The sequence below is a fragment of the Idiotropiscis lumnitzeri genome, chromosome 17, assembly GCF_059441095.1.
Source record: "Idiotropiscis lumnitzeri isolate Australia: NSW breed Sydney's pygmy pipehorse chromosome 17, RoL_Ilum_1.0, whole genome shotgun sequence".
Taxonomy (NCBI): domain Eukaryota; kingdom Metazoa; phylum Chordata; class Actinopteri; order Syngnathiformes; family Syngnathidae; genus Idiotropiscis; species Idiotropiscis lumnitzeri.
The window spans coordinates 11,820,510-11,845,712 of record NC_142407.1 but is presented as its reverse complement, the minus strand read 5'-3'; the positions used below and the strand labels follow the sequence as shown (position 1 = coordinate 11,845,712).

The following is a 25,203-nucleotide window of genomic DNA, read 5'->3' as shown; positions in this document are numbered from 1 at the left end:
CACTTCGGTCAAGCAGTGTGCGAGGTGATTGACACAGGGAGGCTGAGCTGGCTCCCCAGTCGCCACGGAATCTCGGGATCGATCCCACGCAAATAAGGTATTGACAGCCGTGCAAAGAGGTGACCGCGAGAGGCAATGTCCATTCGGACATTACGTATTATGTGTGGTGCCTTTTTATCCCTCTCAGTTCTCTCTTTTACGCTCTCATCACCCTCATCATGTCAGCTTGATTGAGTATTTTCTCCTCCCTTGTGGGTTCAGCAACAGCCTCCCTGCTCTCACACACACACACACACACACACACACACACACACACAGTCTGCTCAGGCACCCTCCCCATATGTGACCGCCTCAACTCATCACTTCATTGCTGCATGAGGCGACTGCAACTCTGGCTTCTTCTTATTCTTCCTTTTTAAGGTAGGTGCACGTGTCGCACTGAGCCCATTATGGAGCCCCCACCCCCCGAGGTGTTAAAAAGAGGATTAGAAAAGGCATGGCTCGCATGCAGCTGCATCAGCAACATCTGCAGTGCTGTTGACACACAATACGAGTCACACTCATTTTCTTTGTCGGGCGGCGTTTCATCTCGTTTTTGTCACAGGCTGCACTCGCATACGCGTTTGCTGCTGAATTTGATGTCAAAATAGTTTCATGTTCCGTGCCGACGTGCGGCAAGCACACTGATGGTATGTCGTAAAGAGTGTGATGGCAACTTTTTTTTTTTTTTTTTTTTTTGCTGCAATGTGCTCCATTTATTTAAAGGATCTGATTTCATTGTTCTTGTTTGAGACGTACATGCATTCTCATCATTGTGGTTTAAGGCAAGACACGGCACAGGCTCCCTTTTATGCTTTTTTTTTTTTTTTTTTTAATTAACTCCAGCGGAAGTCTGTTGATCTCATTATTATGGCAAATGGCAAAAGATGCTTCAAAAAAAGTGAATAGACAGAGTTTGGTCATTTTCATGATAGTTGACCGTCGTGTGGAACTCAACTGGAGTCAAGACGTCAGTGTTTTGCACTGTTGCCATGTTCAAATTGAGTGATGCCGAGTTCAAATTTGAATGTTTCTTCCCTCGCATGGTCCAAAACACATGTTCGGGAATTAATTGAGCCCGCACGACGCGTTAAGTTCAGTGCTCCTCTTCTCAAACAGTTGTGACTACGCCCAAAGTCTGAGACATGGCCACGCCTCTCACTCTTGGGCCATAAATAGGCGAGTATAGAGAGTAACAATAATGTCGGAGATGGATGGATGGGTTAGCCCATCGATGGATGCAATACCACAAGTGCAATGACAAACATGCTGTTAAAAAATAATTTTTCTTTCTGACTGTTCAACGTGATTCAAAATGGCGTCCAAGCAGTGTGGCTCAAATTCAAAATTGTCCCTGCCTGTGTGTAGTGTCCCCTCCGACAGAGTGTGATGTGGATGGGCTCCCCAGTGGTTACGGATCGAGGGAATCCATCCTTAGGCCTGGTGAAAAGAAAGACTGGAAAAGGAGACGGCGTGGTCGCAAGAACAGGTTTGTAAAGCCGCAACGGTGCACGTCTTTGTTGGCGTCACACTGACAATGTCTCTTTCTTTTGCTTTCGGGGATGTTTCCGCAGTTGGGATCCAGGCCACAACCTCACAAACCCCATCGGGGGAAAACCAGCGGGCCCATTTGAAGTGAGTGGAAGCGCAGCCATGCGCTGCTCCACCCTGCTCGCCATCCTCACGGGGGTGTTACTTTACTTGGTGCTGGGCGCCGTGGTGTTCCGAGCGTTGGAGTCGCCGCTAGAAGAAGGCAAGCACAAGCAGCTGCAAGGGGCGTGTCAGGAATTTTTGATGAACTTCACCTGTGTTGGCCCTGACAACCTCCAAGCGCTCATAGAGGTAGCGAAGATCTTCTCACCGTTTTTTTTTTTTTTTTTTTTTTAGTCAGAACCTCATGAGACACTTCATTAGGCACACTTGTGCCAGCTATCGAAATCCAATACTTGCACCAAAATTCTGCTTTTAGTGGGTTTGGAATTGTGAGATGTGCACACTCAATCATACACGCACACATTGTTATCAGAAATGTGTCGTTCTTTATGATTAATGATGTTTGCCCAGTATGAAATTCATCAATGTCATTTCTGGATTCAAACAAATAATTACAGTTAATCAGATTGTGATTATTTATTTTATTTTTATTTTTTTTTGCAACAACAGTGCATTTACTCATAATGGATTTTTTTTTTGTCAATTTATAAACGTTGATGGAGTAATGTACACATTTTTAATGTCCAGTGCACTTGTTCCTAAATTCTCGCACAATTCCGTGACAGGAGGTGGCAGAGGCCATCGGAGCAGGTGTCGATCCGAGCAGTAACGCCTCTTTTGTCAGCCAGTGGAATCTGGCCAGTGCCTTTTTTTTCTCTGGGACGGTCATCTCGACTATTGGTGGGTGCACTACGACAAGGCCGCTGGACACATCCGTCATGGCGATATATGCTAATTGATTCTTATCATTCTACATCACCAGGTTTTGGAAACATCTCACCAAAGACAGAAGGCGGTCAACTGTTTTGTATTTTCTACGCCTTGGTTGGAATTCCGTTCTTCGGGATCCTTCTTGCTGGAGTTGGAGACCATCTGGGTACCGGGTTGAGGAAAACCGTTGCCAAAATAGAGAAGCTCTTCCTGGTCAGAGCCCAAATGGCGACTTGACTTAAGAGTAGACCGCGTGTCGGTTTTGTTTACGCGACTTGTGGTTTCTTTTCTGCTCACACTCACAGAAATGGCGCATCAGTCAGACCATTGTGCGAGTGATTTCAGCCATCTTGTCCATCCTGCTGGGCTGCCTGCTCTTTGTTGCCGTGCCAATCCTGGTTTTCCAAAGGGTGGAAGGATGGACACTGCTGGAGTCGGCATACTTTGTCGTCATCACCTTGACAACGGTGGGGTTTGGCGACTATGTGGCAGGTGAGCTAGACTTGCACGTTCATACTTTGCAGACATGTGAGACCAATATATTATGTTGCTTTATGTCAGTGCATCTCAATTATTTTCTGTTTTGCCCCCCGAGCAAGAAAAACACAATTTGCCACAACTATAAAGAAAAAGAGATAAACTTATAAGAATAACCTTATCAACATTGTTCATTAAATTAAACAATTTTAAGTGCATCAATCAATGAAATTCAAACAAATAATCATATCCTTGTAAATATTGCTGTAAATATTTTTGACAGACTTGTTGCATCATTTGCTGATGAAAATAAAATTCAACAAAATCACTACTGCCACCTACTGGAGTGGATGTTCACTTATACTTTATTGTAGTATGGAGGGAAAAAAGCTTGTTCCCCCAGAGTCACACGTGCCCCCCTCAGCATGGCACCACGCCCCCACAGGGGGGCCCGCCCGACTATTTGAGAAGCACCGCTTGATGTTGAAGGTCTTGACATATTTTCCTTACACTTTCCTGTTGACCTGAGATGACGCTAATTGGCTGGTAAAATCTTACCACGTCAACTATAAATATGGGCACATTTTTTTTCACTTTGCTTTGAGAACTTTTATTTAGGCTGTAAATTATTATCTAGTCTGAGATAAAATATTGATTATCCCATTTGCTGTATTGGTGTCTTCTGTCTTAAATTTGCTTTCCTGTCGCATGGAAGTCAGGTCGTATAAAAGCGCTGATATAACCTACTGGTCTTTAAGGGGATTCGGGGCTTGAAGGCAGTGACCACTGGTACAAGCCTTTGGTGTGGTTCTGGATCTTGCTTGGTCTTGCCTACTTTGCATCCATCCTGTCAATGATTGGAAACTGGCTTCGCGTTCTCTCGAAGAAGACCAGAGCTGAGGTTTTAATTCCTTCCTGTGAGTTTTAGCATTCTCGCGTGTGGCATCATTGCTTATTTTTTGCTTCTTTCCTTAGATGGAGGAACTGCGAGCCCATGCCACCGACTGGACACAAAACATCCAGAATATGGATTTTCGGATCTCGGGAAAAATTGATGACCCCTTCAGACGGCGCCGGCGACGGCGGCGCCATCGCGCTCGCAGCCACGCTCATGGTGCGTCAGCTCCTGGGGCTCCTGAGGGAGAAGATCAGAATGAGAGCGAAACTGATTCCGAATCGTACTCCTCTTATACGTCCTCGAGTGAGTCCGAGTCTGGTTCTGAATCTGAAACCACTCAGTCTGAGCGGGTGCCGGAAGAAAAGAGGGACCCCCTCTTTTCTCAGCCTCTGGACTATTTTGGGGAGAATTTAGCCTTCATTGATGAGTCATCAGATGCTCAGAGCGGTAATTTGCATTTAGACGCTCAAGTGGATTCCAAACCCCCAAATCCTAAACACGTCCAACCACACAAAAGAAGGCGCCACAGGAAGCCTGTCCTACGGCGAAGCCCCAAAAGCGATCGACGCAAACGATCTGGTCTTGACATGAAGGAGCACAATGGAACGCCACGCCCCGTTCCAAATATACCGTTGAAGCCTCAAATTCAAAATAGAGAATAGAAAACATGTTGCTAGCACAAGAAAGGATGTCACACAATTTCCCCATGGTGGGGCTAATGAAGGAATTAAGGCAAAAAAAAAAAGACCAAAACAACAATTTGTTTACATGTCTTGCATATTTACAGGCACATGAAACTGAAATGTTGCACAAGCTTTGGCCGCATGTCGTTTGCCGATGATGCTTTTTTTTCTTTCGCACGTATGCCTTAACGTTAAAATGAAGAAATGTCTTGATGCCTTCGCTTTCATCGCCGTCTGAAGAGTTGCTGCTCTCTGCTGGCCTGAGAGAGGATCAACACTGTCTTAATGTCTATTTTTTTTTAATCATTATTTATTATTCCCAAACAATGCAAAAAAAAAATGAAAATAATCAGGAAGGACAAACCAAAAATAATAACATACGTTACTATTTTGGCGATGCTGACTTCAGACTTGCCTGCCAACAGACTTTGTGTGTTACATTTTTTTTTGGGGGGGGTGGTTGACGCGACTTTTAAAATAACAACAAAAGTCCGTATTTGTATTTCCATGGCATTATGCACCATTATTACTGCACTCCATATACTGTTGGTCCTTTTCCAATAAAAGACACCCTCTGCGTTTTACAATGTTTGATGTGAAAACAAAGTTCACGATGACATTGCTGAATAATGTCATGTGGACTGCATGTGCTGGTGGACTGCGACTATTTCGCTTGGACTGCACCAAAACACTCCAGAGATGACTTATGTCACAACCAAGATTCTTTTCAATTGGAGATACCTAACATTAGGCGGGACATATTTTTTAATTTGTCAATAGTTGGAAGCCCGGCTGGACAGTTCCAATTTTGAAGAATGACAAACACATTTGAGAAGAACCACAACAGACGTTGTACACCATGCCATCCCTAAGGTTCAACGTTAGTGACCTATGACCTCACAAATGTCCTAGGTGAAATGACAAACATCGCACTCCAAAAGAGAGAGCAGCCACGTAATCCTCCTTTTTCACTTCCTGTGGGTGTAATCGCAAGATGTTCCAATACTTTCGTCCACATTGTGTATGCTGGTGAGGACAAATTAAGCCCAAGCTGCAAGACTGGAATAGCACGCATACTGACAAGAACCACTCACGCACTGGTGGACTCAAAAGACTTAGAACAATGCAGTATCAATCACAATGCCCTTTAATATGTATATTTAAAAAAAAAAAAAAAAAAGGTCGTGACAGCCAGGGACTAAGAAATGAACAGACAATTCCAGAGGAGCTTGGCAAACAGACGAGATGCAAGAAGCCAAGAATAAATTGCTAAAATTCATACGTGGCGGGGACAAGTGGCACATGGAAGAGGGAGCACGCCGCACACAGACTAAATATACACGAGAGGTGCAAGTGATGATGATTGTAGACAGGTGAAACACTTACTGCCTAGAAAAGAATACAATCCCCATGACTGGGTATGCACAATGACAGAAGTGAGGAAAGAATAAAATAAAACACGAAAACAAGCAGCTGAATGAAATTGACACACAATTTTGGGAGTGCTCAACTCATTAGGGATTTTTATGTTGATAGAATGTCACAGTGATACTCCATTGTAAATCTGATTTGATAAACCTGTGCCCACCTTGGCCAGTGGGGAGCAGCATAACACAGTCATGAAGACACAAACGAAGAACAGAATTTCTTCTACTACACTAAGTGACTCAGTAAGTAAAATGCTGTAATATTTTTTTTTTGTTTGTGGTATAGATCTCTGAGCATTGCCTTTATCTGTCTGCATGTGTTGCTCCACCATTTCTGTTCACACATCCAACCATTATATTCATCACAAATGCACATAAATAAAGCTAGTCTTTATTTGCTGCTATTGTTCAATGTGAAGTATATGCACATACGATGCGAGTAATCGGGTGCACCCCCCCCTCCCCATGGCAAATGGGACAGTTTACTGTCGCATGTATAAAGATGACAGGCAGCCTTCTGGCATGGCGATCAGGAAGTCAGCAGGCTGTGATGATGTGCGCTGGCAGTGGGTGACCTTTTACTGGAGGACACACACACGCGCGCACACGCACACTCAGCTGCTAGTATGCCATGAACACTACTGCTGCACTCTCCCCGCTTCTGCCACCAGAGGGAGAATACTGACTCGTCTGCTCACTTCACTCCTGCTGACCTGCACTTAAAAAGAAAACATGCTGCCTTAATGTGGTATATTCTTTTAAAACGAATGCTCAAATCCACAGAGATAGCCTACTGTCAACTTGCATAACCTGAGCCGACTGCGTGGTTATATTTTTCAATGAATTAATTGTTCAAAATTCAGAACAAGTCCATTTAACAAATGGAGTATGACATTGCAGTGACGGTCATTAGCTTATTGTGGAGTGTCATGTTAGATTGTGTAAATTGTAAAAGCATCTAATCAGCAGTCAACATTTAATAATTGAAGAACCCTGATCTTTCTCGTGTTCTCTCGTTTGCTTGTGTCACCTCTGTATAGATGAAGAAGACTGCAGTATCTTAAAAAATTCTACGTATGCACCTACTGACCAAGTAATAATTTGTATGTGCTAATCAAATTGTGTGTAATGTGCATCTAATATGCATTCCATGGCTTATTATTATTATTATTATTATTAGGACTCATTGATGCAGTAATGTGCTTTTTCTGTACAATGGCTTCTTGGTATTAATGTCGCAGCTGACACCTGTCTAAGGTCAGGACCTGCTGTAAAAGGCACCCTAGGGACCCCAGCTGGCATTCGCTGTATGTATAGTATAGTTAGTTCCAATACATCTTGTGGCAAGATAGACTGTATTAATGCAGGCAACGGAATTGTTATTTGTGTTAGGCAGAATTAAAGTAATTCTATAAGGCCTGAAGCAGGACCGGTTTTGCCGGATTTATAATGCACACTGCACCAGCACGATGCAGTCCCGCAGAATTGCAGTGTCTGCAGTAGAGACTCAATGACCTTGCTTCAAGGTCGCAATGACACCGCCGTCAGTTTTTCCTCTCGTGTGCGCGCGCCACGACCATCCTGCACCCGCAGCCCATTTCACGCGTGACCACAACGAGGCGCACCTTTGACGCAACTACAGAATTTCGAAACGGGGGGATTAGCTAGTAACACGCTAGAGGCTAAATATACACAAATGTACATCAAAGTATGTTCCTAGTGTGTCTTTTTAAATCGAGATACGATGTTTTGGTTCTATTTATAAAATGGACAATAGTGGCCGTATAATCGTCACTGTTTTGGCTCCTGACAAAGCGTTACAATGTTTGGAAAAATACTTCAAATTATTTGTTTATCATTTTTTTTTTTTATGACACAGTTGAGATTCTTGAAATCCAAATTAGGTATTGGTTATGAATTCTCATTTTGTCATCCACTGCGGTCACGACAAACGGTGTCACGAGATTTTTCTTAAATGCTCTCTTTGCAGCGCTTTCGTGCATATTGTGACAATTTGAATGCAAGAAAAAGCGGACAGTAGCCTACATAAATTGTGACATTATCAGGAAGTACATTTAGATATTGTTCATGTTGCAATATTGTTGGTAAAGTTGGGAGAAATCTGTAGAAATGGTGAAAACTAATCTGAAATTGTCTCGCTGCCTTGAGTGTATTTTTACTTGATATAAAACATTTCTGCAGGAGTCGCCTGCCTTCGTTCTGAAGTCGATGACGATAGCGCATGATACGTACGTAGAGACGTAGCCGGGAAAGCAGACGCAAATTGCTCAGCGGGAGGAGCCGAGGCACGGGACAGGCTCTGACGTCATTGTACCAAGTTAGTGAGAAAAAACGAAAGAAATACCGGACGTTGATGTTACACGTATCAAAATAAAAGGTCAAGGCTTTGCCATTGTCGTTTATTGATCGCTAAATAATACAAAAGCTTGTAGAATACAAATAAATATCGTAATGTGAGATTTCCAGTCCAGATATCGCCAGTCAGAGGAAACAAAAAAATGTTTAGTGACAATCGTCGTTAGGATTTTGTTCTGAAATCGCCCTAACAGGATGCAGTATTTCCTTATTTTAAACTGGACTATGAAAAGACAGCTTCTGCGTTCGGCTGTGGGAGTCGAAGGCGAGGATTTTAATACCAGTGTCTGGTACCGAGCAGGAGAAGAAGACCTTGTCGCCGGTGGCTGTCATCTCAAATAACTCGGTCAAGTCGCCGTCAGGTGTGAAAAGCACGAGATCGCTAAACAACACCACACCACCCTCCCCAATCGGACGGTGGACTTGCTCGTCCCACGGACCTGCTTGGCCCCAGATAGAAAACCCGGTTCCTGTAAGTATCACATTAAACAACGAGAATCCAAATATATCGTCGTGGCTATTCGTTCGTTCTGCATGTAGTATCGCTATTATTCCACGGTGGCTTGATTTGTATGCACGCTGTGCAGAGTGAAGTTGGCGTGGTCACGTTATTGGGGGTAGGGGGCACTCGCCGCTGGGGAATTGATCATTTAGTTGTCTTTCCGTTTACAATTTACTGCAGAATTTACTCTTGTGCCTGTGCACTAAAGCACCACTTCTAGACGTCATTAAAGGCCTTAAAGTTTCACAATCAAACCCCAACGTCTTTGATAACCCCTATCCAATATTTAAACATGATGTACTGTACTGGGACAATATATGCAGTCATTTGATTTCAATCGGATTGAGATTTAGAAAATGCAGCAGGCCATGTTGTGCATGCAATACCCACTTCTTCAACAGTCCACAGTTGAGGCTCTGTAACTTTTGAATGTGAACATTTTTCCAAGTTAATGGACTTCCTGTCTCAGCACACTGACCTCTGAATGTAACCAAGCCTGCTGGTCTAGGATTGAGATCACTGATCTGAAGGCATAATCCACTTTGGCAATTAACCTTTCACCGGTTCGAGATCAGTAGGCAAGGTCACCCCTGGGTGCTGTTCTCGGTGGCTGCACGAGGGTACAAACCCCTGCGTGACTTTTAAATGCACTTATTTGATGCATAAGCACCAACACGGACCGCGACTCGCTTCAAAATCAATGTCTTACCTTAAAGGACGTCGTACTTGAGACACACGGAGTTGAAGTGTGTCGGCTTCAGCGTCAGCGTCCTGCTGCACATGAGATATTAAATAAATGACATGACAGTATTTATGCGATGTTTTTTTTTTACGCATTAGCACCACCTTTAAACTGTGCACTGTAAGGACAAAGCAAACTTCAACTCTCAACTTTGTATGAGCGTGAGAATAGGTGTTGGCTTTACTGTCTGTCCTTGAAGCATTCCTGTGACTTTGACCTTTGGAGTGTATCACGCAGCATACGGGGGGCGGTTTGTTGAGTCTTGTCCATAAATCTGAACACATCCCTCCGTGTTGTATGTTTCAGGGATGAAGCGACATTCTTTTGTATTTGCCAATGCTACGGTTGCCTCTGGTCACAGTCGATAATGTTTTCCGTGTCCAGATTCACGACTGTACTTTTGAAACACTGAATCACCAAAAAACCCTATTCCATTCAATACAAACCTTTTATTTACTTTGCAGGTGTCCTGTTTGCAGCTGTCGACAACCTACAGCAGATACTGGGGATCGCTTCCTGTATATCGGCTTCCAATTCCGCAAACAGGTAATGCACTTTCATATCTACTGATAGTTGTGGGCATGCAATTCACTATTTTAAAGTTGATAAATCATTTACGCAGCATCTCGGTAGTAAAGTGCAATTTAAAGCTAGGAACTAGAAGCGGGGGACTTCGGTCACAGTTGAGGGGTTCCTATTGTTGTTCCCTTTGTTGTGGTATGTCGGGCTCTTTGGGGTTTGTTTGTTGCCAAATGATTGTGCAAGGTATTTGTGTTAGCTTGCCGTCTGCATTGTCTGTTGTCCAAACACTGTCAGACCCATATTTCTCAAGTAATATAAAGACCCAATTGAATGTCTTGTGTTTAACGATGAAATTATTGCACAAGTCTACATTTCATCTGTGTTGCATGCAGCCTGTCAAACAAATCAATTTAAAACTATTTCTATTTTCGAAAGTAAATATTGCACTCCCTTCAAAATTGCATACATGCTCAGGAATTGTGTCAGTTTAAATGAATAACCTCAAGTTTGTGCACTATGAGCTATAATGGGAATCCCTATCCGTGCAAATCAGAGCACATGCTGGACCGCTCAATAAATATTTAATATTAATTTTTCAACAATAACTAATACACTATCTCTTGTATTGAAATGTGCTTGCATTGCCAGAAAATTCTCTCTTCTCTCTATGTGCAGATAAAAAAAATAATTAAAAGAATGCTACTGGGCTTTTGGTTGCCCACTTAACTGGTAAGCGTTATGAATTATTATTGAGAATCCATGACATCATTCCTTTTCTGTCCATGATATAGCATTCTTGCAGGTAAAGCCCCATATTTCTGAACAGATGAATGTTTTGGGGATTAAAATAGCAGCCACTAAATTGTTACGCTATTACCACAAAATGAGCTAATTAACTGGAATTTATTAAACAAATGAACGTAATTCTTATGTGAACGCTTTAGAATTTGCACTCGTAGTTAGTTTTCATGCAATACTTTCCTCCGTAAAATCGCAATCACCGATGTCTTCACTTTAGTAAATAACATTTGAATACATCACCCAAGTCTATTCAAAGTGTCAAATTGGATATGTAAATGAACGACGCGATTCATTTGGAATTTAATTGGATATGTGATTTATTTATTTTTTTCTGTCTTTGATGACGGCGTCCAACGCGAAATCTGCAATCAGATTGCCGTAATCGTCTCGGGAAGTTGTTGTTGACCAAACAGCTGTTTGGCTGGGAGAGGTAGAGGCTTCCTAGCTTGGCACGTAGCAACATTTAGAGCTAGGCAGACGGGACGCCGCTTTTCTCTCTTACCTGCACCATATTGGAACGCAGCCAAAAGGCGTAAGTGCCAAGACAGTCTTCTTACCTATCAGGTAAAAACGTAGCTTAGTGATGAAAATAAATCTCGGGCCAAGAGGAGGCAGCTTTGCCACTGTGAATGAACCCTTTAGCAATCGCTTGCTAGTTAGCGAAGGGAAGCTAACTTGCCCGTTTAAACGACTCGCTAACGTAGTAGGCAATGCTAACATGTTGACAGATGACAAGATTGTACTTTGGATGAAGGGTTAAAACCTCCGTCTCGCGAATTGAGCCGGGGGTGAGGTGCAATGAAATTGCTTTACTTCGACGGGCACATTTGATTTAAATACAAAATGCGTTTTTGTTCGTCGCTGCAGCCGTCCAGATGTCTGTGTGTGCAGCGAGGCACATGGTAAAGCACCTACGACAGATTGAACACGATTCCACGTTAGTTGCAATTTGGAATAATTCGTTGTCGTTGGGGGGGGGGGGGGCACAGCCACATTTGAATATCTCGGTTCGCAGTGACTCTCATTTCCTCACAGGGGTCAAACTCCAAACGAAGTTGCCAGCTGCAATTGCATGGGATTTATTGCTGGGATGATAGACGCTAAACATGTTTAGTTAGTTGTGTTATGCTTAAGTTGATCAATTTAATGAATGATATTTTTTGAAATTGTCCTTTCACTAACTTGTGTCTGAAATGCCACGTTTAAGAAATGCAATCTGTGCACTGTTGACGTAATTGGCAACCCTGCATGGAATCGTCGTGTCATTAATGTGATTGGATGGATTATCGGCACAACTGTTCTACATTTCGTGTACGCTGTTTTGCTTGACAGCAAGCAAGGTCATTAGAAGGCTCACCTCATCCTCCTTACAAACTGCAACATGAACAGGGTTATAGTGTCTTTATTGTTTGGGGGAAAAAATCAAATCAAATAGTTAAAGTTGAGTTTCTAAACTTTGGTTGGTCTTGTACTTTTTGCAATAGTTTTTCTTCATTTGCTGTTGTAGTTTATTGAGTAGTGTGTTGTCAATCTAACGCAAATAGGAAACCCACTTGCCTGTCCCCATAATATGTCCTTTAGATTTTATTACATGCTGTGTCAAAGACTGTTTCGTCCTTTGCCCAAGCCTCTATCAGAGTACATCTTACTCAAGGGGATGTAGCTGTACATATAAGTCTTTTTATTTGTTATTATTGGACATTGAAAGGATAACACGCTAACACTAAAATAAATAAATTCTGTAAGTCTGAACTCAATCAATTATGCAATAATGCATTGGACCACAGATGTAAAGTACTTTTTTTTTTATATGTGCCAAACTGTTTCATACTTTTTTTGAGAATATTTTTTCTGTGGAAATGTCATTTTCACCTTCTCATATGTACAGTACGGACTTTGCGTGCATAAGAGTTTGCCGCAATTGTACTTTTCCGCCCAAAGGCAGTTACAGGCACTTGCCGCAGCACTCTTCCAGCCTTCCACATTATAACATTAGTTATGCGTCTGGAAAGTGAAGAGCGAGCCTGCTTTACGAGCCGCGTGACCTTCATCCAGTCACCTTGGCTATTTTAATTTACAGAGATGCCAGCGACAAAGACTTCACACTGGTCATACTTAAAGGCAGTGCGGTTTTACTAGGTGTGGAAGCTTTTAAATTGGCTCAATCCAATGCGCTTATTCCACAGCAATAAACTAATAGTTGATAAAATGTACAAAAACAACGCAGGTATTTTTGTGTAGCTCTTTTTTTTTCTCCAATATTAAAGTGACAACTCTCAAACACTATGCCAAGTAATTAAGTCGTGATCAGTATAGTTGGAGGGAGATAAGATAATCCTTTATTAGTCCCCCAGTGGGGAAATTTATAACATCTTAATCTGGCTAGAGTTGCGCTTGGATATTGGCAGGGTCCTGTTGCCCCTGTTGGGAAACATTTACACTTTGATCACAAAGGCTGCCGTCTTTATGATAATGAAAATGTCAAGTTAAAGTTAACCTATTGTACTGCAATGCAGTAACGTTGATTTAACACACAGTTATTTACTCTGTGTATTTTCTTGCCCTCTAGACATCATGTCTTCCAGGGATCGCCGGTCAGATGTCTACATTAAGGCGGAACCGAGCAGTCCGGAGGGAGGTGGGGGAGGTCGGACCAGTCCCGGCGGGGCCTCCTCCGACTCCTCTCAAAGCGGAGGTGGAGAAACCAGAGGGGACTGTGCTAAACGCTATTCGCCGCCGCTCTACACACCAGCCTTGCGTTGCCACTTCAAAGACGAAAGCGGAGACGGAGCGGACGAGGGGTCCACTGGGAATGGAGCGGGCCGGTGCAAGTATGCCCTGAGCACGTTACCCAAAAGGCTGTGTTTGGTCTGCGGGGATGTGGCGTCCGGCTACCACTACGGCGTGGCTTCGTGCGAAGCCTGCAAAGCTTTCTTCAAGAGAACCATCCAAGGTATGGCTTGAGATCGAAAAGTGCGTTCGCCCGTTAATCTTTTTTTTTTTTTTTTTTATTATCTTCTTATCACTTAATTAATTATTGACTCCGAAAACATTTTTGTTCTTGCGTGCAGGTAACATTGAATACAGCTGTCCCGCCTCAAATGAGTGTGAGATCACCAAAAGGCGCCGAAAGGCTTGCCAGGCATGCCGCTTCACCAAGTGCCTCAAAGTGGGCATGCTAAAAGAGGGTGAGCAGGACTTCCACCAAACCGCAAGCAGATTATCGGGCTTTTCACGAGTAGTATTTTGCTTAATATTTGTGTTTTGTCAGCTTAAAATTTTTTTTTTTTTTTGTTTTAATGCGGTCTGGTGCAGGAGTTCGTCTTGATAGGGTCCGAGGTGGACGGCAGAAGTACAAAAGACGCCCTGAAGTGGAGAATGCAACATACCAGAGTGTCCCCCTGTCACTGACTAAGGACAACGAAAAGGGTTTGTCATTTAATTTATTTGCAGGAATTTCAAAGTGCACAGCTCAATTTACACAATGGCAAAACTCATCGGTATTTGTTTCCAAACAGTGCCACCTACTGTACTGTAGTCATCCTTTTTTTTTTTTTTTTTCCCTTTAAGGTAGTAGTCGTTTTTCCTGGTCATGAAGACCACTTCAAACAATTTATTCCACCCCATCATATTTTATGAATGTTATTTCAAAAAGACTATTTAGTCCCCTCACGGAATTAGGCCCATAATTTGTTAAAAACGAATTTTTAAATTTTCTGACTTTTGATTCAATCAAGTCCAGTCACTGTGTAATATTCTATCATGTCTTTCTGGCTTACTGATATTATAACTACTCTGATAATAGTTTTTTTTTTTTTTTAATCTTCTGTGTTTTTTGATGCAGGTTCCTCAAACATCATCGTGTCCCACCTGTTAGTCGCGGAGCCAGAAAAGTTATTTGCAATGCCTGACCCCCTCCAGCCTGACACAGCCCAGCGCACACTTACGACCCTTTGTGACCTTGCGGACCGTGAGCTGGTCGTCATCATTGGCTGGGCCAAACACATTCCGGGTAAGCGATGTAACGACGCCGCGCTTTTCTGCATAGCTTAGCTCACTAACATGCAAACAATGTCAAAGTGAAAAGCCTCCTTGGAGGAAGTACACGGTTGGTTATATTTTCATTCTGTAAATATGCCGACAGTCCTGCCAGAGACTGGTTCGCTATTCTGTATGCCGGAGGTGGCTTTCCTTTCCTATCAAGTGGATCTCGCTAAAGCTCGGCTGCCAATACTTGTTGTTCAAATTAGAGGCTGTTGCCAGTTTTCCTCCTTAACATTCAGATCCCTCACTCTCGCTTTTTGTATTCCCCCCGGCAGGCTTCTTGTCTCTGTCGCTGGCAGACCAGATGTCTGTGCTCCAGTCCGTTTGGCTGGAGGTGCTGGTGCTGGGTGTAGCGTACCGCTCACTTGGCTGCGAAGACGAGGTTGTCTTTGCCGAGGATTTTGTCCTTGACGAGGAAATGTCTCGCGTTGCCGGCCTAACGGAGCTAAATGCGGCAATCAGTCAACTGGCCCGACGTTTCCGTGCCCTTAATGTGGACAGAGAGGAGTTTGTCATGCTCAAAGCCATCGCGCTCACAAACTCAGGTACGGTGACGTCGTATATATCTTCGGTTGTATTTACAGTTTAATTGTCTAGACAACGACATAAGCACCTCCCAGAAAAAGTAGTAGACAAATCTTGAGAGGCAGCTGAGACTTTTTTTTTTTTTTTTTTTTTTTTTTTCTTGTACGAGTGCAAGTATCAAAGTTGACAGTTAAGTCAGCAAGTCATTTTGAAATACAATCGCACGTTGACTAAATAAAGGTTGTGGAAAGTTGAGAGACAAAACACAGCGTCTCATTCCATCCTCCCTGTTGCTCTGTCAGACTCTGTTTACATCGAGGACATGGAGGCTGTGCAGAAGCTGCGGGACCTCCTCCACCAGGCCCTACTGGAGCTGGAGTGTCAGCGGCGTCCCGACGACCCCCAGCGAGCCGGTCGCCTCCTTTTAACGCTGCCGCTACTCCGGCAAACCGCCGGACGGGCGCTGACTACTTTCTACAGCATCAAGACGCGTGGTGGTATACCCATGCACAAACTATTTTTGGAGATGCTCGAAGCTATGATGGACTCTCCCTAGAGGGGAGCCGCAGCAAACGTAGGATGACGCAGAGATTCAACAGCGATCTAATCTAGTCTTTATGAGTGGGTGAATTGTTTGTCACAAAAGAGGTTTTAATAGAGAATTATTCATGAGAAAAGGGATTCTTTTTCCGTTGTAGCTGACATGAGGAAAGAAACGGTTTAAAAAAAAAAAAAAAAAAAAAAGAGACCGTGCCAGCGCTAAAGTTGTAACTGTCACGCTTCAGTGAGTACTGTCAAGTTCCAGATTTGCGTGGACAAAAACTGAGAGAAGCGATACAACCCGAATGCCAAGTTACTCGCCGTGGCCTCCGTGATGTTTGAGCGCAGCATCATTCTGCCGTTGCATAACCGCCGGAGAACATGGACGGCGTCAAGAACAGACGACAGTCATGTGGCTTTTGAACTTTGGATCTAATGCAACAGTGACTCATGAAAGCCATAACATATCCGGAAAAGACTTGAGGGTCCACTTTAGTACACAGGGTGCATTAATTTACTAGAGCTTAGTGCCGTTGTAGGCAGGGTTTTTTTTGTTTTTTTTTCAAAGATTTTCTCGCAATATGCTAAAAGCAATATAATGAATTGATTGTCTGTCACCTTAAAAAATGGATCATGTGATAAGTTACTTCCTAGTTAGCCATTTATTGGTAGTTTTCCCACTCTCAGGACCCCAAGTACTTTTATTTAATTTCCGCCATGGACTGGTTTGGACCTGGTACGAGAAGGGCTGCACATTTATGGCCAAAGTGATCATCTTGATTTATTTTTCATGAATATTGTAACCCCAATTATTAATCTCAATTGTCCACCGTGGTTGGGGAAATATCGGCACATTTTTACTGTACTACTTTTAAAGAGTTTATAGTGCAAAATGAAACCTTAAAACGAATGATTTGCAATTTTAGAATATTCAAATTCGCCCACTTGTCATTTAGGAATCTTAATGACGTCTTAACCGTGGTTGGCCGACAACTGGTTGAAAAAGCCCACATTTTAAATGTAAATGTTGCTGGTGATCAGATTAATTTGATCCTGGCGGACAAAATGGCGACATTTGCTCAGTTGTGCAGCCCTACTTTGAGAACCGTCAAGCATGTGAGCATTTTGGAACTGGTTTTAAGGTTGCAGCAGTCTTTTTAAAATATAGAATGGTGCGCGTAAAAAGTGCCACTCAAATCCTCTACTTGGACGGTAAAGGTCTAATTTGTTTTTGTTTATCCCGTTGGCACTTGAAAAAATGGCCTCCAATTGCAACCAATGAGGTACTTTTTTTTTTTTTTTCTCTCTCTTATTTTCTTGGGGGGGTGACAACACTGAGGTTGGACAGAAATGCATCTGCCTCATTCGCTGTTTTCCATCCTGTCGTCTTGATCCTTGTTATGGACCTCAGCCATGCTGCTCTGAAAAATGGTCTGACTTGTTCCATCCATGTGCTGTTCTAAGATTTGACGCTTTTTCGGCAGTGAAGCGAGTGCATTACAAAGTACCGGTAATGGATCGTTTCATTGTGATCTACTTTGTGTTTGTACGTGTCTTTAACTTGTAAGCGCCTGTAATGGGCTCAGGGCAACTAGAAATGCAACATATGCAACATTGTGTGTTGAACCCCTTGTCTTGACTACATACCCGAAGCCCGACCTTATTCATTTGTTTGTATGGTAGACTTCCAAAATAAGTGACCGCCGCCGTCTCGAGCTTCACATTCGACGCATCTGCTGTCCAAATCGGATTCTCCTGAAACCCGTGTATGTATATTGGCCAAAGTGCCATTAATCCTTTAGCCATGTACAGTTACAGTAATATAACTAGCAAACATGCAATTTATAGTGGAAGGTGATGAAGCCAGCAAATGTGACAATTTCTTCTTTTACAAATGTACAGTATTTGTGCTGCTTATTGTCTATCGAAATTTGTTAAAACTATTTTTTTTTTTCCATGTTTCTTTTTTAGGATTTGAAGGTGTTTATGCGAATGGATTGGATTTATACACTGGCAGTTTTCTGATATGGAGATTAGGATGTTCATTTCGGACTGATACTTATTTTTTTTCCACCTTAACTGTTCTCTGAAAGCTGGGATCAAAGTAAGCGTTCCACCAGATTAGCAAGGCGGCATACGTGTGAGAATATGTCAAAAGGCCAAATAACCCTGGCGACAAATTGTTCCAATTTTTTGACTCGCTTATTGAAATTCGGATTCGGGGTACATACATTTAATGTTTTGCAGTTTGTCAAAAGATTTTGTCCCATAAAGCTGATTGGCTTTTTATTGGTAACAGCTAATGATTTTCTTACTATAACCAGATTTTTAAGATTCATGAAAGACTTGTTGTCATTTTACATGAAGATGGAATGTCTTCTTATTAATACTGTATATTTTAGGTACATGTTAAGATGGTCATAGGAAACCAACGTCAAATGGAATGGGAGTCATTTGCAGTGTTGCAATTGCCGTCATAAAGTGTGATTTCTGTGTACATTTAATATAAATTAGCAATACAATAAGTTACCAAAACACTTATTTCCTTGTATAGCCGCTGTGTATATTTAACATTGCCACTTATGAGAAATAGCCACTAAACATTATTTAGAAGCTCAAATCAATGTTTGTATTTTGACAAGACTATTTAAATGATTAAATTCTATTTTTTACTCAATTTACTGTTTGTTGACACTGCTTTATTTTTATGCGTGTTGCTGGCTGTGAATTTCTGTGTAGGCTTTTGTTTTCTTTTAAAGTTAGATAATAGTTTTGGTGTCCTTGTCTAAACATGTCCACATTAAAATCACTGTGAATAAAAGTGATATATTCCACTGTTTGAGGAAACAGGGAGTGGATTATTTGAGGTGCTTTGTGCTGTGAAATAAATGGACACTACCCACCTCATTTTATTGGTCTCATTTCTATTACATTTCAGGGTGAAAGACTGATTTTTAGGGTCAAACGATACACGAGCCTAACAGATTGTAAGTGTTAATTATGTTGAAATTGAGACAATTTTGTGGCTAAGACAAATCATATGCTTCATACATGGAGCCTTTGAAGACATTTTGCTGCAACAAAACTGCATTATCATGAAAGAACAACTTGCTGCGTTCAAATGTTATCGAACTTTTTGCTACTCATCACTCGCATTAGCTTCCCGGTAGCAGATTGCGCAGTTGATAAAGATTTAGTGGGCCTGATCGAAGGCCGAAAAAGTAACCGTGAGGTTGTAGTCTCCTGTTGAAGAAGCCAGATTGGAGGCGTGTCTGTTTTCTCGACAAAACAAATAAATAAACCTTGCCTGGACACGCCTCAACGTCACATAAGCTTTATTAAACGCAAGCTAGCGTATCATGTTATCCGTCGTTACCACTGTCCTTAAACGCACCCGTGTAGAAAATTGCGTAAGGTTTATCCAATCTTCTTCTCTGGCCAAAATGCCGATTAAGGTAAGATATTAAAATAAACGCAACACTTGCTAAATTGCAAATGCATCGTCTAGCCAATTGCCAACCCAGTGTGAACATTTGGATAGCTCCTAATGCTAACGGCCATGATGTCGCCATGACAGCATTTGCTCGCAATGAATTTGTTTACTATCGTGGAGTTTTTACTTGCAGCTCAGCTACACATGCAGCCCAACATGAGAAGTAAACGTTGCTAAACTGCGACAGGATAAGCGTACTTTGCATATCCGTGCATTTTCTGAACGTGTCAGCGAACAATCAGAGATCGGATTACACGTTCCGCACATTTGTTAGACATTGCGTTGTCAGGGGGTGATATAATGAGCTAAAAAAACAAAACGGTTGTATAGTATAACAATAGTTTATTAACGTTAAATGCTGTAACTTAAATCACAGCGTGAGTACGTGTGCGCGCTTTGATATAAACGCTTCTTAAATGATCGGTATATATGCTATGCTATTTATCTATGACATGGTTAGAATAGTTTTGGATTAAATATAACAAAAATTGCATCACTAATCCATCATAGTCGGACTTGATATATCGTGCAGTTTTTTTCGGCCATTTTAACCAGAGTTGTTGCTCTATGTTTGTATCTTGTCGTCCTCTAGCGACTGTCAATTAGAAATAACATGAACATGAACTGTTGGTACTCAGTAGTGGTTCTCAAACTTTTTACACACAGAACCACCTAAAGAAATAACCAGTCCAAGCATCAGCATCATGAAAACAAATTCTTTCTAAACCGGGTCCGGAGTCTTAATCTATCTCTTAATACCATCAGCATCAATATTATACCAAAAGTCAATATAACAACATGCATCATTTGGAACAGTTAAAAAAATATATTTACTCAACAAAATGATAAGAAACCCAAATCATTTAAAGACCATGCATATAATCAAATGCATCATGTCACCAACAATTATATTGTGTGCAGATCGCTGCTACATATGCGTTTTGCTGGTCAAACTCACGTAGCTCTGCCCTGCCAATTCACTCAATGTTATTTCTTCTCTCAGGTGGGCGACTCGCTTCCTGCAATTGAAGTCGAAGAGGGTGAGTCAAGAACGAAGGTGGCAATGAATGAACTCTTTAAAGGGAAGAAAGGCATCCTCTTTGCTGTACCGGGAGCTTTTACCCCTGGTTGCTCCAAGGCAAGCGCCAACAAAATTCGTTGTCATGGCTGTCATAATCTTTGCCAATAGACTTGACGCTTTTTTTGCTTTTGCTTTCAGACTCACCTCCCAGGTTTTGTGCAGCAGGCAGCAGACTTTAAGAGTAAAGGCATAGACGAAGTGGCCTGTGTGTCTGTGAATGATGTTTTTGTCATGACTGCCTGGGGAAAGGAGCATGGAGCAGATGGCAAGGTCCGCTTCAGAGAAAACATTGTTTCCCATGTTTACTCTGTGTCACAACTATTCTGTGTCCTTTATTTTTTCGCTTTTGTCTGTAGCTGTGATTTATTGAGAGCAATGTGATTTTGTTTCTCCCACAGATTCGAATGCTGGCTGATCCTACTGCAGCATTCACAAAGGTAAACCAAACAGACAGAGTAGAACTTTTTTGGGACCATGTTTACAACTTGTTCCTCTGCTTTGTAGGCTGTGGACCTGTTACTTGACAGTGATCAGATTGTGCAGGTTCTTGGAAACAAGAGATCAAAGAGGTAAGGTTGCAACAACACTCTACAATTTCTAAGCTTTTTATTGAAACAGCCGCGCAAAGATGAGTTCTTTTGACACCAGACTGGACCGTCACATAAATTATCCCCAGTTCTTTTGTTTGCTAGTAAAGTCCGACTGATTATGTGTTTTTTATTTGTGTTGCAGATATGCCATGCTGGTGGAAGACGGCGTTGTGAAGAAGATCAACGTGGAGCCGGATGGCACAGGGCTCACCTGCAGCCTGGCTCCCAGTATTATGTCTGGGCTTTAGACTTATTTTATATTTGTCTACTAGTCTATAAAAGTTGCACTAACTGATCCAAATCTGCTACAATGCTTCTTCCTCATCCCAAAGAGCACCAGTAATGTTACATGAGTGTTTGTGCAAAAATGGAGATGCAAGGTCATCAATGCGCACAAATATGACAGAGGAGATGATGCAAAATAATGAATATGCTGTTATGTTCTTGATCATTAATAAATTTAAACCCAAAATTTGGTGTTCTTGAATATTTTAGTGCATGTTACATTAAATCCCAATCTTAAAAATGTTGAGCACGCTTTGGAGAGAGCTACGCAATAGTGACCTCATTTACACGTCAGTCATACTCTGAGCATTGTTTTCCTGTATTGTAAACCAAAGCATGTTTAGCATTTTAGAAAATTCTGAAAGCTTATAAATCACAGGAATGGAAGAAACACACTGCATAGATTAACAAAGATACAGTTTTAGTTAATCATTTTCTGACTCAACTATGTGAAAGTGTGTACACGTGCACAACAAAATTGAAACAAACACACAGGAGAAGTAGTAGACTAACAAAATTACTGTATGCTATATTTTATTGATTATAAAGTAAACTAGTTGGGGTTTCAAATAGTCGAGTAGAAGTCACTGATTGTAAAAGGATGCACAGGCGGATTTCTTGGCATCAAGTCAGGTTTACTAGCTGTTGGTAGGGTCCAAAGGAAGAAAATCACAGATAAAATCCTCTGTGTGCCCTTCACAAGAGATAACACCGGTTTTAAGAGGTGTGGATCGTAACGCCTCACTGCTTACTCCGTAAAACTACTGGCAATGGTGTGCATTTTTCCCATTCAAATACACACGGGAGTGGGCAATTAAGGTTATGCTCTAGCTCAAAACACTGCCGAACAAGCAAATCAGTAGAGTAACCCATGGAAATTTATTGAAGAATCTTGCATGGGCGCATAGCTAACAATCTGGTAAAACAGTGTGTGAGTCATCAGGCAAACCTGCTGACTGGTAGATTGGAAAAATACTGGTAACGTGACTAATGGCGGAAAACTATGGCAACTACAAGAAATGCAACCACTGTTTTCAAACAGAAACAATAGAAAATGTGTAAAACCAAGGGATGGTGCAAAAAATGAATTAAATTCTTCCAGAAACTTGATTGGAAAATAGTGATTTGTTGTTATAATTCAGAAAATTGTCATTATTCATATTATCGTTATTACCATTCGTCTTTCGTTTCAATTATTATTTCTGCATTTTTTTCACTCGCCACTCCAGTCCAATAAGTGGCGGTAATGCGCTATTAAAGGGGTTTCCCACTACCACCAAAGAAGAAAAACACGCCGAAGAAGAAGCGTAGTAGGAAAACGAAGAAGCGCGTTTCAAGCAAGCGAGCCAGCACGCTAGCGCAACTCAGCTAATCTTGAACTACGACACGACATCAGATACAGGAGGTAAGATATTGCAACCCAACCAACACTTTTATCTCATCTAACTCCTTTCGACGTTTGACAACAACGGTAAGATTAAAAATCGTCCGTTTAGCTTCATTTAAAGCTTAAGCTAACATGGAAAGCCCATTCAGACATTAAAATATTAAAATGTGGTTCCTTAATAGTTTATCACTTTTGCTCAAGCTATACTTCCCACACATCGAACAAAACATATTAAACGTGCTTATAGCTGATGTTTTCCTATCTGCCACTCGATAATATTGTTGAATTTTGCCCGTGTTGGCGTTGGAAATGATTGCGCGCGCAATTCAAGATGACGACTCCATTGCTGCTAAAGCTGAAGTTGGAATTAACATGCGCAACAAGTATGCGGGTGATTATTGCAAATAAATATCAAGGGTGATGTCAGTTCCTTGTATGTGTTCAAGGGTTTGATTTTTCGTTTAGATGCTGATTTACGAAATAATGTAATCAACTCAATTCTTAAGCCTAAACAAATACACGTGGGCCTTTATGGCCATTGATTTGATTTCAGTTGTTTGCAAACTGACTTTTAAATCCTTGTCAAATTAATTTATGCATTGTAAACATATTTAAGTAAGGGATTGCACCAAAAATGAAACAGAAAGTTATCAAACTTGATCTCTTCCAGCCCCTCATTAGACAAAATGTGTTAGTTTTTAAGAACCATAAATATTGTGTTGATATTGATATATTGTTGTAAAATGTTAATGCTAGACCGTAACAAAATGTTACAAATGAGAATATAATGAAATAAATAGGCTTTGTAAAATGCATTTTAGTGTCTCCTCCTTGAGAGTGGCTTCATTTTATATTTAAACATCTGAAAGTGCATGGGTGACTCTTGCACTCCTTGTTTTTTTGCACTTCGCTCACTTGCAACACAAGGCCAAAAATTGATTTGAAACTCGTAAAACCCAAATGTTGGGGCAGATGTAAGTCAGCTGAATCTGTGACCATTGTCTTGCAGGTTTGTTTGATCTGTGACCTCCCACAAGGCAGCCATGTCTTCAACATCACAGAAACATCGTGACTTTGTGACTGAGCCAATTGGAGAAAAACCCGTGTTTTCTCTTGGCGGCATCGGTGAAGTCCTTGGCAAAAGACTGGAGGAGAAAGGCTTTGACAAGGTAACATAGTCAGTTAAATTTTATTTATTTTTTTTTTTTTTTAAATCTTGTGTATGTACACATTGTCATTTGGAAGTCCTTTTTAACATGTATTTATTGTTTAAACCTGTCCTGTGGATCTAACTGCCTCTGTGGTAATTTATTTTGTCATGGATTTGTATCAGAAAATGACGTCGGATAAGAACGTAATTTGATCGGGCGAAAGCTGGATTATGGATTTCTTTTGCCGTAGCGGCTGCAAAATCTGACATTTTTTTCTCTCTATGGCTGTGGACTGATAATTACAATAATGGTTGGATGAAAAACACTTCATAGGTCATACCTGTTGAAGAAAAAAAAACATACGGTAGTCGTTGAGCATGCCTTCTTGGGCCGTGTCTGAATGTATTCTAATAATTCAGAACTCGAGAATGATTTAAAATGTTTTCAACTTTTGTTGTGCATTCACCAGGCATATGTCGTCCTCGGACAGTTTCTGCTGCTAAAGAAAGACGAGGAGCTTTTCCGGGAGTGGCTTAAGGACACTTGTGGTGCAAACTCAAAACAGCAAGGTGACTGCTTCAACTGCCTTAAAGAATGGTGTGACGCCTTTCTATAAAGCGTTGACTGTTTCTTTTATATTTTTTTGTAGTTCAAACTGTTCATCAGCTCGTCAACAGATTTTAAATCCACAACATATATATATATTTGAACAAACACTGCAACACTCTTAAAAGGTACATTGAAGTCAACTTTTAATTGTAGTCACTGTTGATGCCTTTTCACTCATATATTCACGGTCTGTATCACATTTTAATTGATCTTAAGAATGATCTAAATAAATTTGAAAGTCATGTTGTTGGTGAAGTCATTTTTACCAGACGTTTAAGGTTTACTTCTGGCTTCTTTGCTAAATAGTGTCATTCTAAAATGTTGCCAACAAACTTCTTGAGCAAGCTTTGGGGTGCTGACAAACCAACGTTGATTGCAGGCACCGTGAAGTCAGTATTTGACTTTCTAGTTTGCCAATAGGTTTATAAAGCAGCCTGAAGCGATTCTTGCTCTTGCTCCGCTGCCAATCTTTTAAGAGATTTGATGGATTGCTTGTGGGGCGCAGTTGCAAGCGAGATTTGGAAAAAGATAAACTGACACTTGGCTTTGGTGTATGATTAATTGGTTTAATTGCCTCACACAAATGGAGTTTTGAAGTCTGAGCCTC

At 41.5% G+C, this 25,203-nt stretch overlaps 4 protein-coding genes across 7 annotated transcripts; all 4 read left to right on the top strand.

Moving 5' to 3' along the window:
- Positions 1-1,411: 1,411 nt before the first annotated feature.
- On the top strand, positions 1,412-4,836 carry kcnk4b (potassium channel, subfamily K, member 4b). The gene is made up of 7 exons (XM_088279298.1): positions 1,412-1,528; positions 1,614-1,881; positions 2,319-2,433; positions 2,516-2,676; positions 2,769-2,955; positions 3,699-3,841; positions 3,916-4,836. The coding sequence occupies exons 2-7, from the start codon at positions 1,693-1,695 to the stop codon at positions 4,498-4,500; spliced, it is 1,380 nt and encodes a 459-aa protein (XP_088135424.1). The 5' UTR covers positions 1,412-1,528; positions 1,614-1,692; the 3' UTR covers positions 4,501-4,836.
- A 3,708-nt stretch (positions 4,837-8,544) lies between these two features.
- Positions 8,545-18,907, top strand: esrra (estrogen-related receptor alpha). 4 transcript variants are annotated; one of them, XR_015839582.1, is made up of 9 exons: positions 8,545-8,796; positions 10,033-10,114; positions 13,461-13,844; positions 13,963-14,079; positions 14,207-14,320; positions 14,736-14,903; positions 15,211-15,480; positions 15,763-17,766; positions 17,972-18,907. XR_015839582.1 is itself a non-coding variant. In XM_088279299.1 (8 exons), the coding sequence occupies exons 3-8, from the start codon at positions 13,466-13,468 to the stop codon at positions 16,014-16,016; spliced, it is 1,302 nt and encodes a 433-aa protein (XP_088135425.1). In that variant the 5' UTR covers positions 8,545-8,796; positions 10,033-10,114; positions 13,461-13,465; the 3' UTR covers positions 16,017-18,907. The 4 variants fall into 4 exon arrangements, 3 of the variants coding, with proteins under 3 accessions (XP_088135425.1, XP_088135426.1, XP_088135427.1); XM_088279299.1 differs by having other exon boundaries at positions 15,763-18,907; XM_088279300.1 differs by lacking the exons at positions 8,545-8,796; positions 10,033-10,114 and adding an exon at positions 11,311-11,455 and having other exon boundaries at positions 15,763-18,907.
- A 260-nt stretch (positions 18,908-19,167) lies between these two features.
- Positions 19,168-21,636, top strand: prdx5 (peroxiredoxin 5). The gene is made up of 6 exons (XM_088279634.1): positions 19,168-19,455; positions 20,497-20,631; positions 20,713-20,844; positions 20,973-21,011; positions 21,079-21,143; positions 21,307-21,636. The coding sequence occupies exons 1-6, from the start codon at positions 19,360-19,362 to the stop codon at positions 21,410-21,412; spliced, it is 573 nt and encodes a 190-aa protein (XP_088135760.1). The 5' UTR covers positions 19,168-19,359; the 3' UTR covers positions 21,413-21,636.
- Positions 21,637-22,718: 1,082 nt separating this feature from the next.
- banf1 (barrier to autointegration nuclear assembly factor 1) lies at positions 22,719-24,838 on the top strand. Its single transcript, XM_088279162.1, has 3 exons — positions 22,719-22,854; positions 23,846-24,005; positions 24,457-24,838. Exons 2-3 carry the CDS (start codon positions 23,880-23,882, stop codon positions 24,601-24,603), a joined length of 273 nt encoding a protein of 90 aa, XP_088135288.1. The 5' UTR covers positions 22,719-22,854; positions 23,846-23,879; the 3' UTR covers positions 24,604-24,838.
- Positions 24,839-25,203: the final 365 nt, after the last annotated feature.

Bases quoted from the DNA above. Each gene is read 5' to 3' on its own strand.
- kcnk4b (XM_088279298.1), top strand. From the start codon at position 1,693: ATGCGCTGCTCCACCCTGCTCGCCATCCTCACGGGGGTGTTACTTTAC. The intron at 2,956-3,698 runs GTGAGCTAGACT...CTGGTCTTTAAG, and splicing joins GTTTGGCGACTATGTGGCAG to GGGATTCGGGGCTTGAAGGC. The intron at 3,842-3,915 runs GTTTTAATTCCT...TTCTTTCCTTAG, and splicing joins CGAAGAAGACCAGAGCTGAG to ATGGAGGAACTGCGAGCCCA.
- esrra (XM_088279299.1), top strand. From the start codon at position 13,466: ATGTCTTCCAGGGATCGCCGGTCAGATGTCTACATTAAGGCGGAACCG. The intron at 14,080-14,206 runs GTGAGCAGGACT...GGTCTGGTGCAG, and splicing joins AGTGGGCATGCTAAAAGAGG to GAGTTCGTCTTGATAGGGTC. The intron at 14,904-15,210 runs GTAAGCGATGTA...TCCCCCCGGCAG, and splicing joins CTGGGCCAAACACATTCCGG to GCTTCTTGTCTCTGTCGCTG.
- prdx5 (XM_088279634.1), top strand. From the start codon at position 19,360: ATGTTATCCGTCGTTACCACTGTCCTTAAACGCACCCGTGTAGAAAAT. The intron at 19,456-20,496 runs GTAAGATATTAA...TTCTTCTCTCAG, and splicing joins TGGCCAAAATGCCGATTAAG to GTGGGCGACTCGCTTCCTGC. The intron at 20,632-20,712 runs GCAAGCGCCAAC...TTTTGCTTTCAG, and splicing joins TTACCCCTGGTTGCTCCAAG to ACTCACCTCCCAGGTTTTGT.
- banf1 (XM_088279162.1), top strand. From the start codon at position 23,880: ATGTCTTCAACATCACAGAAACATCGTGACTTTGTGACTGAGCCAATT. The intron at 24,006-24,456 runs GTAACATAGTCA...TGCATTCACCAG, and splicing joins AGGAGAAAGGCTTTGACAAG to GCATATGTCGTCCTCGGACA.